General features: G+C 36.7%; 1 protein-coding gene across 1 annotated transcript; it reads left to right on the top strand.

The window, feature by feature from the left end:
* Positions 1 to 1433: 1433 nt before the first annotated feature.
* LOC131551997 (cytochrome c oxidase assembly protein COX15 homolog) lies at positions 1434 to 14244 on the top strand. The gene is made up of 9 exons (XM_058795311.1): positions 1434 to 1655; positions 2553 to 2734; positions 4556 to 4678; positions 4837 to 5023; positions 7539 to 7706; positions 7794 to 7875; positions 9870 to 10024; positions 10105 to 10218; positions 13650 to 14244. Exons 1-9 carry the CDS (start codon positions 1584 to 1586, stop codon positions 13779 to 13781), a joined length of 1215 nt encoding a protein of 404 aa, XP_058651294.1. The 5' UTR covers positions 1434 to 1583; the 3' UTR covers positions 13782 to 14244.
* The last annotated feature ends 823 nt before the right edge of the window (positions 14245 to 15067 follow it).

The following is a 15067-nucleotide window of genomic DNA, read 5'->3' on the forward strand; positions in this document are numbered from 1 at the left end:
ATTATGATTATTATCCATTGTTAAGTCTTACTATTTAAATGTTTTTTTCTGTTCTCATGTCACATGTGTATTTATGTATGTATGTATGTATGTATGTATGTATGTACACCATAAAACCACAACAAATTCCTCGTGTGTTTGCGCACACCTGGCGAATAAAGCTAATTCTGATCATAGATAGCACTGTGGCTGCAATGGAGACATTCAAGTTCCTGGGATCCATCATCTCTCAGGACCTGAAGTGGGACACTCACATTGAGTCGTAAAAAAGGCCCAACAAAGGTTGTACTTCCTTCGCCAGCTGAGGTTTAACCTGCCACAGGAGCTTCTGAAACAGTTCTACTCAGCCGTCATCGAGTCTGTTCTGTGCACTTCAATAACTGTCTGGTTTGGCTCAGCTACAAAATCAGGGATCAGAAGACTACAGAGAATGGTTCGGACTGCTGAACAGATTATCAGTGCCCCCTGCCCTCCCTTGAAGAACTGTATACATTCAGAGTGAGGAAAAGGGCTCAGAAAATCACAACTTTTGCCATCTGGCTGGTGCTACAGAGCCCCAATTACCAGGACAGCCAGACACAAGAACAGTTTCTTCCCCAGACATTGTGCATGATATAGGCTCCTATTATTTAATACAATGTATGTGATACTACTACTACTGTTTACATTTTTTTATAAAACTTAATTTTTTAATAATCACACAATATTTCTTCCATGTTTTAATTTTAATAGTAAATCCCCTTTATTTAGGCCTACCAAAAACTAAAATGTGTTTAAATTTCATTAATTAAAAGACAAATTAAATTAGGTTGAAACTTGTTTACTGTTTTCCATACTTTTATTACTTGTGGAAAACTTGAAACACAATTTTAAATAAGCATAAAGAATGGCATTGATTTTTGTACATTTGATTTTTGTTTGACTTTATTAATAAAAAACCAAAATTGGTACCTAGAACCGTGGATTTTCACTGGTATCGTCACCGAATACTGAAATGTTGGTATCGTGACAACACTAGGTTCAATATAAAAATTATTATTATTATTATTATTTATTTATTTATTTTTTTGCCATGTTGCTGTAGCTTAGCTTGCTTAGCTTGCTAGCTTTTTATTATAACAATAACACTTTGCTATAAGCAAAAACTACAGTGGAAATACAGTCACTGATGGAAAATACAGCAGTGTTCATGCATATTATGAGTTATGATTATGATATACATATCCTGTACCGTGGTCTCATGGGATGGTAAAGTGTTTTTTTGTTTTTTTCTCTTTTCTTTTCTTGTAATAGGTGCCTATTCTGGTTGTAGGAGTTCTGAATCCAGAGTTTGGATAGATCCTTTAAGGAAAAACATTTAGATAACGTACCAGAATCATCTCTTGTGCTGTATGTACAGTACGTTCAGTAGGTGGCGCTGATACACAGAAGGAGGAAGCGGCCAACAAAACCAGAAGAAGAAGAAGAAGAAGAAGCAGCCGAAGAAGAGCATGGGTAGTGAGTTATGTGACTATGTTGGTTACATGACTAGTAATTTCATAATAATTTAGTAAGAAGACAGATTTATCCGCGAGACTAAGATCATGGTGCTACCAGTAATAAGACTTGCCTTGTGTCGCTGTCAAACTGCGGGGAGAAATTTACAGCAGATACAGGTAAGACACATGAATATTACTACTGCAGCGGTCAGTGTATGAATATAATATCATTTCCAGCAACACAGTAACTTTATCAGTATGCAGCAATAAGTGTACAGAGTGTTTCGCTGAAAATTCACTTAAATGTTGTTTTCACATCCATCCCAGTTGTTGACCACAAAGATCTATCACGGGTGACATTTTGCCATTGCCTCTCTTTATACAGTGAATTATTATTATTATTACTATTATTACAAAATAAGAATATTTACATATACACAATAATGGATAAAAGATACATGAGATATTTACTTATTTTCCATACAACAAAATAATTACAATTTACACAGATTATAACTTGTTCAGAAGTCCCTTGGTTCAGTGTTACATATTTGAGCATCAATGAAGATTTGTAATGAATATTTAAAATATGAATGCATATATTTGCAGAATTAAGGTGTTTATCATAAAAAAAAGTTTCATGTGACATAACATTAAGTTTCACACAACAGATTTACAGCTGAGGACACAAGTCGCACTAAAAATTGCAGCTTGAATGAATTCACCTGTTGAGTGACAGTTCAGCCAAAATTTAAGGGAGGTTACAGTAATGGCAGTTTGTAAATAGTCGATTGAGAAATTGCATAGTTGTTAAAAGATCAGATCACACTTTAGTGATGTAGTCAGCTGTGCCTTTAATTATAGAGTTCACTTGTAGTTTTGATGCTTAAGTAACTGATGTTAAATATACTTACTGTAAGTGTTTGAGAGCTACGTGAGCGACTTTTATTTAAAGCCTTTTTTCATAAAATGTCTTTACTTCTGCTTAACTATGACGATCGGATACTTCTGTGCAGCGTTGCCTGTGTGTTAGTTGTTCACTGAAATCTGTCTTCGTTGTGAATGTGTTTACAGCGAACCCCTTTGCGACAGTGGCTGCTGAAGAGAGGACAGACCTCAGTGACCACAGCAGGTGGACATGCGTCAGTCAGGACGGCGTCGATCCCCAACGCGGCGAGCGATCGAGTGCTGGGCCGCTGGCTGGTGGGCTGCAGCGGGCTGGTGCTGGGCGCCGTGGTCCTCGGAGGGGTTACCAGGTGAAAACAGAAGTTCAGTAATGCCTTATAAAGTCACCTGCACAGAGTTGACATGACTAGATGAAAATCTAACAGTGATTGTGTGTAGTCATTTTTATATTTAGTAGACTAGTGGTTGGCACAGACTTTTGGTAGTTTCCTGATGAAAACCCCTTAGTTACCGTTACTAAGCTTTAACACTGTCACCATTTACAAGATTGATTGTAATAGAGATGACTTATTGTTTCCTGAAGCTGAGGTTGGACGTGTCCTTCAGGATTTTAAATCTGACTTTGTATATTGATTACACTTGGGGCCAGATTTAAGCGCTTGTGCCAGCGCAAAACGTCTTTTGGCGTTAAAATAGTACTGTCAGGATTTACTGAGTGTGCGCAGTGAAGAATTAGCGCTAAAAAGGCATGGACACAGTTATTTTTGCGCCCGACCTTATTGAATATGCATATGTTCCTTATATGACCTTATATGAATTGTAGGGGTTTCCCTTTCTGATGCAAAATTTTGGGAGGAGAGTATTAAAATGAAGCATGCAATGTGATTTACTAATGTTTGCACTCGTCAGATTACTGGTATTTTAGCCATTATTTGACGCCCAAAAAAAGCATGTCTTAAACTATTTTGTGCCTGTGTCGTAAGTAGATCACCCGCACCTGATGGGCATTGGCTCTGCTTATTTGCAACTACGATAATTTGCGCTGTACTTGGTATATTGCGTTGGTTTATATGTAAATGAGATGTTGCGTCTGTGTTCTTTCATTTGCGTGTTGTCAGTAAATCACCTGCAGAAATTTGTGTTTTGGAATTGCGCTCTCGTGCTAATTTGCCCTGTTTAGTAAAACTGGCCCTTGTTCTTCACAGCAAGTGCACAGAAAGTCTTAATATAACATCTAAGCTCCAACAACTTGGTTAATATTTCTTAAATAATGCAACTATGCAGATGACTGACTTTTCTGAATACCGACTTTTGGCTATTATAAGTGGTTTTCATTAGGGATGCACCCTTATGGAATTTCAAGGCTGAAACCGATAATTTAATGTTGGCTTTAATTGTTTGACTTTTAAACCCTTCAAATGAAGCTGCTATCTAATAAATTAAAAATTACTTACTTGAATGTATGTATGGTGCATATGAACACGTATGTTTGATGTTAGCTATTCTGTTCAGTTTAGTGTATCATTAGGATATATGGACTCATATAAGTGGACACAGTACATTTGAGGCTGTTTAATATATATTTATTTCTCATTAAAACCAGCATTATGGACTCTTTTCATAGATGTGATGACGTGTTTCCACAGTTTTGTAAATCGTTTTTAAAATATATATTTGCATTAAAAATTATGTGGATTTACTTTACTGTTTTCTTAAATGACAGCAATCTAGTTGCTGTGTGAGTGTTTCTAATGCAAAGGCTGATGCAGCAATGGCAAATTCAGCATCTTTTTCTTATGTCCAGTGCAATCAATCTCTTGACCTTTTGTAAGGTCATAGAAATGCTACCATGTTTTTTTTTTTTTTGCTATTGGAACGAATGGGAATAAAACCAACATTAATGTTATGTTTTAGCAATAGTGAGTATTTGTAAGCAAAATCCCTCTGATGCAACACAGTGATGATGAGAATCAAAAGCCAGTCCGCTGTCATGACTAATAACACATTTGGTTTAATGGCGCAGACATTTGATGGTAACTCTGTTGTCCCCCTGAGTACCTGTTTCTGCCAGACCAATGCAGGAACACTTGTTATGTGCATGAAATATGAGTCTGGCCTTACTGCTGTCTAGACAGACTTTACACTCACTGACTGATGGCTGCATGTCTTAGATTGACGGAGTCTGGTCTGTCTATGGTAGACTGGCATTTAGTGAAAGAGATGAAGCCGCCGCAGACTGAAGCGGAGTGGGAAGATGAGTTCTCCAAGTACAAACAGTTCCCAGAGTTCAAAATGTGAGTATATTTCTCCTCTTCTCAAGTGAGCTGAAGTACATGTCACATCTAAATATTTGCAATGATATTGTGCCGCTATGATGCTTCAACTACAATACATTTAGTGTGAATGGTTACGTGGAAATTGCATTTACATAATGATGGCCTGTTTTTCACAGCATGAATCACGACATGACTCTGACAGAGTTTAAGTTCATCTTCTACATGGAGTGGGGTCACCGCATGTGGGGTCGGCTGGTTGGATTAGCTTACATTCTTCCCACAGTGTATTTCTGGAAACGAGGATACTTCAGCCGCTCCATGAAGCCTCGTGTTTTGGGTCTGTGTGGCTTTGTCGTCTTCCAGGTAATCAGTCATCATGCAATGAATTCTCATCTCCACACACATCCAACACAAAAAACAAACAATAAAAAATGATTTTTTTTAGTGTAGTATTAGCTCTGTAGGGTAAATGCTTGGCTTAGGTAAGTTGATTTGGAAAATCTGGAATAATTGCAATTTTTTAATGATTTTTAAGAGGTGTTTTCTTCTCACCAAGGCTGAGCCAGTAGACACAACAATACTGTTAAATAGTATTACCAAATTTTAAATTTCTACAGGTCAAGACTTTTCATCATTTTTGAATTTTGCGGAAAATACACCAAACATATAAAAATTTTGTAAAGCGTATTAACGAATTTGATGAAATTCACGCAAAAATGGACATGAGGCTGTATCTTCGCAACGCTTTAGCAGATTCAGACCAAACTTGGTACGTGTTATACCAAGCATGACTTGAGGGCACATGAGTAGCTTCAGCAAAGCGCCACCTACAGGTCAAAAGATATACAAATTTGACTTTTAATATTTTCTGAACAATTTGACCAAAAATCATGAGAGTGATCTCAAACTATTCCAAATTTTCCTATGTCAGCCATTTTGAGGGTGGACCATTTCGAATTATGTAGTAAAATTCTGTATTTTGCAAACGCTTTAATCTTATAGAATCGCTTGTGAGAAAGTTATGAAATTTGGCACACGGATAGAGGACAGTCTCATCATTAACTACAGCAAATTTGAATTGAATTTTGAATTTTCTTAAATAAGTACTTTTACTAACTCGTCCTAGACGGTTTGTCCAATTTTCACCAAAATTAGCTCAGATCATCTTCAGAGCATTATGGCAAAAAAGTTATAAAAAGCTTTTTGATATACCAAACCAATTTCATAAAACGTGCTAATGAATTTAACAAAGTTTGTGCAAAAAAGGACATGAAGCTATATCTCCACAATGCTTTAGCAGATTCTGACCAAACTTGGTAAGTGTTATATCAAGCATGACCTGAGGGCACATAAGTAGTTTCGTCACACCTACTGGTAAAAATATAAAAATATTGACATTTCTGCTTATAACTTCTGACCAATTTGGCCAAAAATCGTAAGATTGGTTTAGTTAGATTTGGAATGGCATGCTGAATTGAACAATATCTAATTTTCCTATGTTGGCCTTTTTGGTTTCGGACATTTTGAATTTGTAGTAAAATTATGTATCAACAAATGTCTTTAACAGGGGTCTCCAACCCTCCTCCTGGAGAGCTACCATTCTGCAGAGTTCAGCTTCAACCCTAATCTTGGACCTGAACCAGCTAATCAAGGTGTTCAGGACTACTTAATTTCAGACAGGTGTGTTGAAGCAGGGAGTCTGCAGGAAGTTAGCTCTTCAGGAGCAGGGTTGGAGAACCCTGTGGCCTGTAGCACAAAGCCGGTTTCAGTTTTTACCCAGAGTTTAAGTTTGTGTTTAGTTTGAGCAAACTCTGAGTTTTCAGGCTCAAGAAGATGGGTTGGTTTTGAGCGGGGTTTTGTCACCATGGTAACTTGCACCACACGGCTACCCTGCTCCAGAGCAGGTTTTATTCTGGTTTAGAGATCGCAAACCCAAACTGGACCAACCAGCTGTGAGTAAAGTAACATATATCAGATGCAATGAAGCCGTTTCCCCGTATCTCTTGGTCCAAATTAAACAGTTAGAATGCCTTCTCAAACTTTAGCTGCAGCAGAAGTGTTTATTTCTGCCTTGTAAATGCATTTAAATTTATTTTTAATAACGACATCTCTTAATCCTCAGCAGAAAAGTGAATTGCGCCAGCTCTCGTGATAAGTGAATCAAACTGGCGCTTTGCTGACGCTCTCCACGTTCCGTGTGATTGGCTGTTTGCTGCACGTGTCACACTTTCAGGTGCACGCGCTCCAGAATTAATCACAAACTCTGGTTCAAACTCTGAGTTGACAGAGAACGTCTATATCGAGCTTTGTGAGCCCGCTGATCCTGATCTAAACCAGGTTGGATTTGTTTGATTTTCTCTTAACTCTTAACCTACTCTGAAACTCAGAGTTTGTTCATATCGCGTCGTGCTACAGGCCACTGGTCTTTACTGAGCAATCAACTCTTCATTTTACCTCTGTTGTGCTTGGCCACTTAATTGCTGCTTGCAGCTATATTTATGAATATTTAATGCTTAATTAAAAGTAAAAGTAAAAATATAAATAAATCCCTTTTTTGTCCATTTAGTATGATCAGCTTAAAATATTAAATGTATAGTGTGAGGTTTAATGGTGGTGAACTAATAGGCTGCTGGGCTGCTCAGTGTGGTCATTGATGATGCACTTGAATATTTTTTTTTTTTTGGTCAAGGCTTGGAGACATAATTAATAGATGCTTAAACTCTATGTAGTATTTTTGATTATATTTTGTTGTAAAAGGTGTGTTAAGTTTAAAGTCACCATTAGAGTAATTAGGTTTCTCCCCCAATCCTGTCATTTGTTTCAGTTAGTTTAGATTGTGTTGTGTAATTAAGATCTGTTAATGGATGCACATGCTCAGGGTCTTCTGGGATGGTACATGGTGAAGAGTGGTCTGGAGGAGAAAACTGAATCGTACGACATTCCCCGTGTCAGTCAGTACAGGCTGGCGGCTCATCTGGGCTCCGCTCTGCTGCTGTACTGCTCCAGTCTCTGGACGGGACTCACTCTCATGCTGCCTGCCAACAGGGTAAGCTGTGATTTCAGCTCTGCCTGCTGCTGTTTCAGGAGGTTCGGATGCGGTACAGATCATTCTGCTGTCTCTGCTCCACTGTAGATTCCTGACAGCAGGAATTTGCTGCAGTTAAGGAGGTTTGCCAAGGTTACGGGCGGTCTGGTCTTCCTCACAGCTCTCTCTGGTATGAGCAAATGCATGACATGACTTGTGTGTTGCAGTGTTTATTATAAATGATTCTTTTAAAACCATGTGCACAGGGGTTGTCCAGAGGACAAATGAGTTCAATATTTCCTCCTCACTCAAAATGATCACAGCAATTAGAAAACAGCAACACTTTCCACGATCCGATCAAAAACGGCTTCAAATCACACACTGAATACAAGCAGTAAATATGCAAACCTGCTATTTTATGTAAACTGTGTTTTATGTAAAATGTGTCATTTGAGTTATTGAAATGCATAGTGTTTCTAATTATTAAATGTAAATAGCAAACAATTTGAGTTTTGTTACAAATATTAAATAATGTGGTAAAAATAATGACAAAATCCATTTTTGAAAACTAGGCTATTGGTCTTTTTGCTCGCATGTAGAGTAATCAGCCATTTCTGTAATTTTTATTTTATGACATGGAGGATATGACATGGGACACAATTACAGGGCTTAAAGTTCTCCGGCACCATGCAGCGTTTGGCTGCAAAAAAAAAAAATCCTACATTTAAAAAAAACATGTTGAACTGTTGAATAATAGGCAGAGTCGCAGCCCTGATGAATGGAGAAGTGCGACAAAAAGCTGCGAGGTCCATCTAGCGCATATTTACATGGAATAACTAATTACAAAGCAGCGGAGCTTTGTAAACAGCTCAGAGTAATCATGTCATCTCCATAAGAACGATATGATTGCCAGAACAAATTTGCTGGGCTTTTTGAAAAGGTCCTGTTCACATATGATCTAATGGTAATTTACCAGTAAAGACTGTATGTGTGAAAGGGGCTAAACTCTTCCTCTATATGCTGTGATAATTGCTTAAAGTTCCTCTGAGAAAACAGTGTGCAGTATCTTACTAGATTTGTAACGTAAATCATAAACCTTTGCCAACACAGGAGAATACGTCAACCTATTTCTAAATGCCATGTTGTACATCGCGATTTCAAAATAAAAGTTTCTGCATGTGGCCAAATATTAAAATTTATTGGATTAAAACATTGTTTAATCACGCTGTAAAGCGAAACGTCACCAGGCCGTTGGCGCCCTCTGCAGGTATTTGTTATAATTTACTTAAGTTGGTTATGTTCATATGTATAGGCATATTACATTATGTAGCCTATTTTAAGTGTTGTTCAATAAAACCATGTAATTACTTGGTTTTGATATTTTGTTTGAGCCAATTATTATTGCCTCATTGTTAGTTTATATATAAATAATCATACTACAGCCTGGTTTTCACTTAGGTCTGTTTGTGTTAATAAAAATATCAGATTACTCAATTGTCAAAATAACCAAATTACTTTATTACCAAAATAATCATTAGTTACAGCCATAGATTAGTTAAAATATTTCAAAATAAAACTGTATTTTTACTTTTTGTAATTAAGCGACAAATATTTTGTCATTGAAAATTTCTTAAAATAGCATTCAAATTGTCTCGTTCTAGTGAACCAATTTTCTGTATTTTGTCTCATCTCGTGATCTCAGTATATTGTCTAGTGTTGATAAGCAGTGATATAGCTCATAATTTTCCAAGTGTATATAGCTTTCATTCTTCGTTAACCATGAAAAAAAAAAAAATCAGTTTCAATAAGGAAAGCAATAACTTTGCCATAGTATCCTTTCAAATGTTTAAGTTGCAACAGTCATTGCATGCTTTGCATGTGCTGCCCCCTCCCCCCGCCCCCGGGAAAAAGTTCAGGCTCAGGATTTTTTTTTGCTTTAACCCCTGCAATTATATACATAATAATGAACGCCCATGTAATGTTATTATAAAATATGTTAGTAGTAGTACTACACCAGTATCCATTAAGAGCTGTTTACGTGGAGGAAATGTTAAAATTGAACTTGGATCTTTAGTCTGTAACTGTCAATACATCAGGACAGGAGGAACATATTTGTTAAGGCTGTTTGGTCTAATTTGACAGTCTATGCAATGATAAAGTGCTTTTGTCCATGGTCTCTTACAGGCGCTTTTGTTGCGGGATTGGATGCGGGTTTGGTTTATAACTCCTTCCCAAAGATGGGCGAGCGTTGGATCCCTGATGATCTTCTGGCTTTTTCCCCAGCCATCAAGAACGTGTTTGAAAATCCCACCACGGTTCAGTTTGACCATCGTATTCTGGTAAGCTCCGCTCCTGTCAGCTGAAATGTGTCAGTGCCCTGGTGCATGTGGTTTAGCTGAGGTGTTGTATGTTTGTGCAGGGCATCGGCTCACTGACAGCCATCACAGGACTCTACCTGTTCTCCAGGCGGGTCCATCTACCCAGACGGGCCAAGATCGCGATTGGCTGTCTCACAGCCATGGCCTATACACAAGTAAAAAGCCTAAAACTGCACCACATACAGCACTATACACTCATTAGGAGTCCAGTCCTATTGTATTTGCACTGATTTTCTTCTTCTTCCTCTTCTAAAATGATCATTAACCAAATTGTGCTTGAACCCGGTTATGTTTGATTAGATTTTTATTGTCATTATTATTATTATTATTATTATTATTATGCCTGAAAAAATCTGAAAATCAAAACGTTACAACGATATAAACAAATGAAATGGTCAGATGTTTACCTATAGCTGTACCAGTAGCTACTGTCTAAACGAAACTTGACACATTGGAAACGCTTTGAGGAAACAACAAATAAGAAATCATCATAACTTTGCTACTACTGTGTATGATCGGTTAAATTGAAAACTGACATGCATCTTCTCTGGTGCAAATGCTAACATATCATTCACATATCACAAATAAACAAATATGGACACCTGCAGCCAATCAAAATTCAGCAGCTTGTAATGTCGTTGACATTGACATAACATTGACAAACAAAGTATTCAGATCCTTTGCTGTGATACTTAAAATTTAACTTAGGTGCATCCCATTACTCATCTTTGAGATGTTTCTACACACTGAATGGAGTCCATCTGTGACAATGTTTTTGAAGTGATTTGGAAAGGCACAAACCTGTCAATATAATAAACCAACCATATTCAAAAACCAAGCCATGAGGTACTGCCTGCAGTGTCAGCATTGTCTCAAACAAGGGAAAGGCTTCAAAAACATCTGCCTCATTGAACGTTCCCAAGAGCACAGTGGGATAGGGTTGGTACTTTTAATACGGTACCAGTGCCTAAACGATACTTATAAAAAAAAATAATAAAAGAAAATAAAAATTACGAATGAATAATTGGATTGGCCATTAGCAATAAACACATGATGTCTTTTTCATTCATACTGGACGCCAGAGGGCGCCCTCGCACAGAAAATCCATATATCCAGTCACAGAAGTAGCAGAACTCATGAAGCTCCAGGAAATCCCCAATATGGACAAAGGCTATCGCTGTAACTGAATAAACAGAAGATATAAAGGTTTTGAATGATAAAATACAATAAACACTCGACTACAACAATGTATAGTTTATCTGTGTTATTCAAGCCATCTCTGGTATTTTCATAATAATTAAGTATATTTATAATCCATTGCTAATCGATGTATTAGTAGCCTATGGAGCATATTTTCTGCCTCATTTTGTGACAAGAAGCTACTTCAGATCACAAAAGGAAGCATTTAACTGGTTGTTGTGGACTAAAAAGGTTATAATGTTCTTTTGTTGGACAACAGGTTTAAAAACGTGAATACAAGAGAATTTTAGCTTTAGGCATTTTAATTTAAGAATGTTTAGCTTATCTAGTTAATGGAGGGCTACCTGCTGCTGTCAGAGCGAGTGTAATTTCTGCATTCACGCGTTCCTCGGATGCTCTCATTTCCAGAGTTGTGCTTCTAAGTCGGAATGTGAAACAGCACACTCGCGTTACTACAAAGATTTGTTGGGCTTGTATTATTAGAGCTTTCCAACTTGAGCTCACGTGCATTTTCTCAGTCGGGAAATTATTTTTCACATGCGGTGCACTGGTGATGATGCTTCTTACGTCCGTTTCGGAGAAACAAAGGACAGATATTTCAATCGATCGCTCAGGCATGGCACCGAAATGAGGCACCAAACTCTGTGTTCTGATTCGGTTCTAGTACATACCGGTTACATAGATGCCATATTGGTACTGGGTTTCGGTACCCAACCCTACAGTGGGATGCATAATTCTTAATGGAAGATGTTTGGAACAACCAGAACTCTTCATAGAGCTGGTCACCTGGCCAAACTGAGCAGTAAGGATAGAAAGAGAGGTGAAGCGATCACACTGGTTGAGATACAGAGATCATGTGTTGAGACGGGAGACTCACAGAAGGACTTCACTGATCTGAGGTTTATGTCAGAGTGGCCAGACTGAAGCCTGTCCTCAGTACATGCAAACCCTTTTGGATTTTTCAAAAAAAGCACCTAAAGGATTCGGAGAAACAAGATTGTCTGGTCTGATGAACCGCAGTTCCAGTCATCATGTCTGCTAGGAAACCATCTTATGCACAATACAAACCCCTCGATGGCAGCATCATGCTGTGGGACTGTTTCTTAGCGTCAGGCGCTGGAGGGTTAAAAGGAAAGATGAGCATAGCAAAACAGAGAGATATCAGATTGGACCAAAGGTTTGACTTCCAACAGGACAATCAGCACAGCCTAGACAACACAAGAGTGACTTAACGACGATTCTTGAGTGTCCCAACCAAACATCTCTGTAGGGATCTAAGAGTGGCTGTTCACCAACAGTCCCCATCCAAACTGACATGGATTGAGAGGATTTGCTGAGGAAAATGACAGAAAATCCCCAAATCCAGAAGTACAAAGCTTGTGGCATCATACCCAAAAAGGCTAGAATAGCTGCCAAAGGTGCTTCAAGTTATGGGCCTGAATACTTATGTCAATGTGATGTCGTCAGTACTCCCTGAAATACTCTCTGAATGCGCTATAGTCGAGGCGAGGCTGTGTACCAACTTTTGTGAGAACTGACCACAATGTGACATTTATATTTTTACTAATTACACTGCAGTTGCACAGGCTTTTCTCTGAATTTTTCTCTAAAGCTACACGTAATTAACTGCATAAATTACATTTTATTACATTAATAATGCAATAATTATTAATGTCATAATTTTCTCAATGTAATTAAAACTTAAACTCATAATGTAATAAAGGTTACATTATGAGAAATGCATTAAATTCTGAACTTAACACAAACATTGCCATATTGTAATAAAACAATAGTTTCCTTTTTAAAGGATAAAAAATGTTGGTACACAGTATACTTTAAAAATTTATATAAACTTAAACTACCTTCGAAATGCACCAGATTTAGGTATTCTTGCAATAATAATCATTATTAGTGTGCATTTGTTCCAGTAAATGTTTCAGTAAATGGTCTAGAGAACTATTACAGCAGACTATTTCCTCTAGATGGTGATTTAACTCAATATTGCGGGTTATTTATTTGTTACCTTTTAAAAAAACAAACAAAAAACATAGGCTATGCTGTACACAGTGTTGTAGTGACACACTATTTGTAATTTTATCAGTGTTTTTTTTTTTTTTACCTTGCTGTTAAAAAAATAAATAACTATCAGCAATACTCTTATCAGTTTACTTTAACAAACAAGATCAGTGCTACAACATATATCTAATGTGTGTTAAGGTGTGGTAAAAAGGGTCACTTTGAAAAATAAATATAAATTGGACTGGTATCATCACAGTATTAGCTATAACTATCTGGAGTTAAAACTATCTGGATTAAAGCTGTCAAATTTTATAAGCTGTGATGTTAACCTTCATATATAATGTGTTTTTTCTGATGAAATTCTCAGGTGGTTTTGGGCATTAGTACTCTGCTGCTCTATGTTCCCACCCCGCTGGCAGCCACACATCAGTCCGGATCAGTGGCACTGCTCACCTTCGCCATCTGGGTCTTGGCTGAGCTGCGAAAGGTGGTCAAGTAAAGTGTATTCAAAGTCCATGCTATAATAAGGTATATGTTAATAAATCATGCTTTAGGCACGTGAGCTACATCTTTTTTTTTTTTTTTTTTAAAGTGTGGGTTTATATGAAGTGCTTATAGACTGAAATTTTTAAACCTGTGTGAATATGTTTGATTTATGCAAAAAAGGTGTTTTTACTGTATGACTGCTTATTTAAAATCATTAAAATTATCATCTGTGTTTTCTGTTGATTTAATGAGGACATTTATCCAGAGTAAGTAATTTTCATATATAATGTATATTATACGTACATGCAGAGCTGGGTAGTAGCTGAATACATGTAGATTCCAAAAATTAAGTACTTGTAATTAGAGTAAGTTACATTTTAAAATACTCGTAATCAGACTACAGTTACTTTTTTTTTATTGATTACATGATTACATATTATTCACACAATTGCAATAAATTGTTCATCATTTATTGATTCTGTCTAATTCCTCTTTTCTTTTTATCTTTTAAATTTTCCTTTCTAAAATAGTCTTCCACTTATATACACTCAGAAAGTCCAGTTTTGTGGACATTCACAATCAGTCAGATCAGTCATTAGTCAGGTGACCACTGGATTTACAAAAATCATTTCAGGTTTAAGAAGTGTTTCAATATTGCATCAACTACTGATGAACACATTCATTTTTATTTGAATTATCACTCAGTAAGTTATTTAACCATGTATTATTGAAAGGCTTTTGTATTTCAAACTCATTAAAATGCACAAATTCTTATTTCTTATTTGCAGACATTGTCAAACTTTTTGTCATCTGAACCTCTTTCACCTAATATATTAACATTAAAGGGCTGGTCAATCAGCAATTCTGTAAAAGACATTATCTCCCTTTACACTGAACTTTGAGTATCGTAACTTTGCAGATGTTGCCAATGCTCAAATAGCAACATTACACATTAACTAAAGTTAAAAAAGTGAAATCATAATCAATGACCCCTTTAAGTACCCCTGAGATTTAAAAATAAATATTTTAATTAAGTATCACATTTGCATGTTCACAGTTCTCTGACATTGGTTAATGGTCACATGGCATGCAGGTAAACATAAAATATTTCTTCTTTTTTAGTAAGCGAATTAGTTTGATTGTTATTTCAAAATGATTTATTTTAATTTCACATTTTTATGATTTAATAACATGTTCGCCTTTCATTAAACTCACAAACCCCCTGCAGTTCCTTTACGAACCCCAGTTTGGGAAACCTTGATGTAATATAATGTTTAGTGCACTTCATGTTGTTAATTA

Source organism: Onychostoma macrolepis, chromosome 13 (assembly GCF_012432095.1).
Source record: "Onychostoma macrolepis isolate SWU-2019 chromosome 13, ASM1243209v1, whole genome shotgun sequence".
Classification (NCBI taxonomy): domain Eukaryota; kingdom Metazoa; phylum Chordata; class Actinopteri; order Cypriniformes; family Cyprinidae; genus Onychostoma; species Onychostoma macrolepis.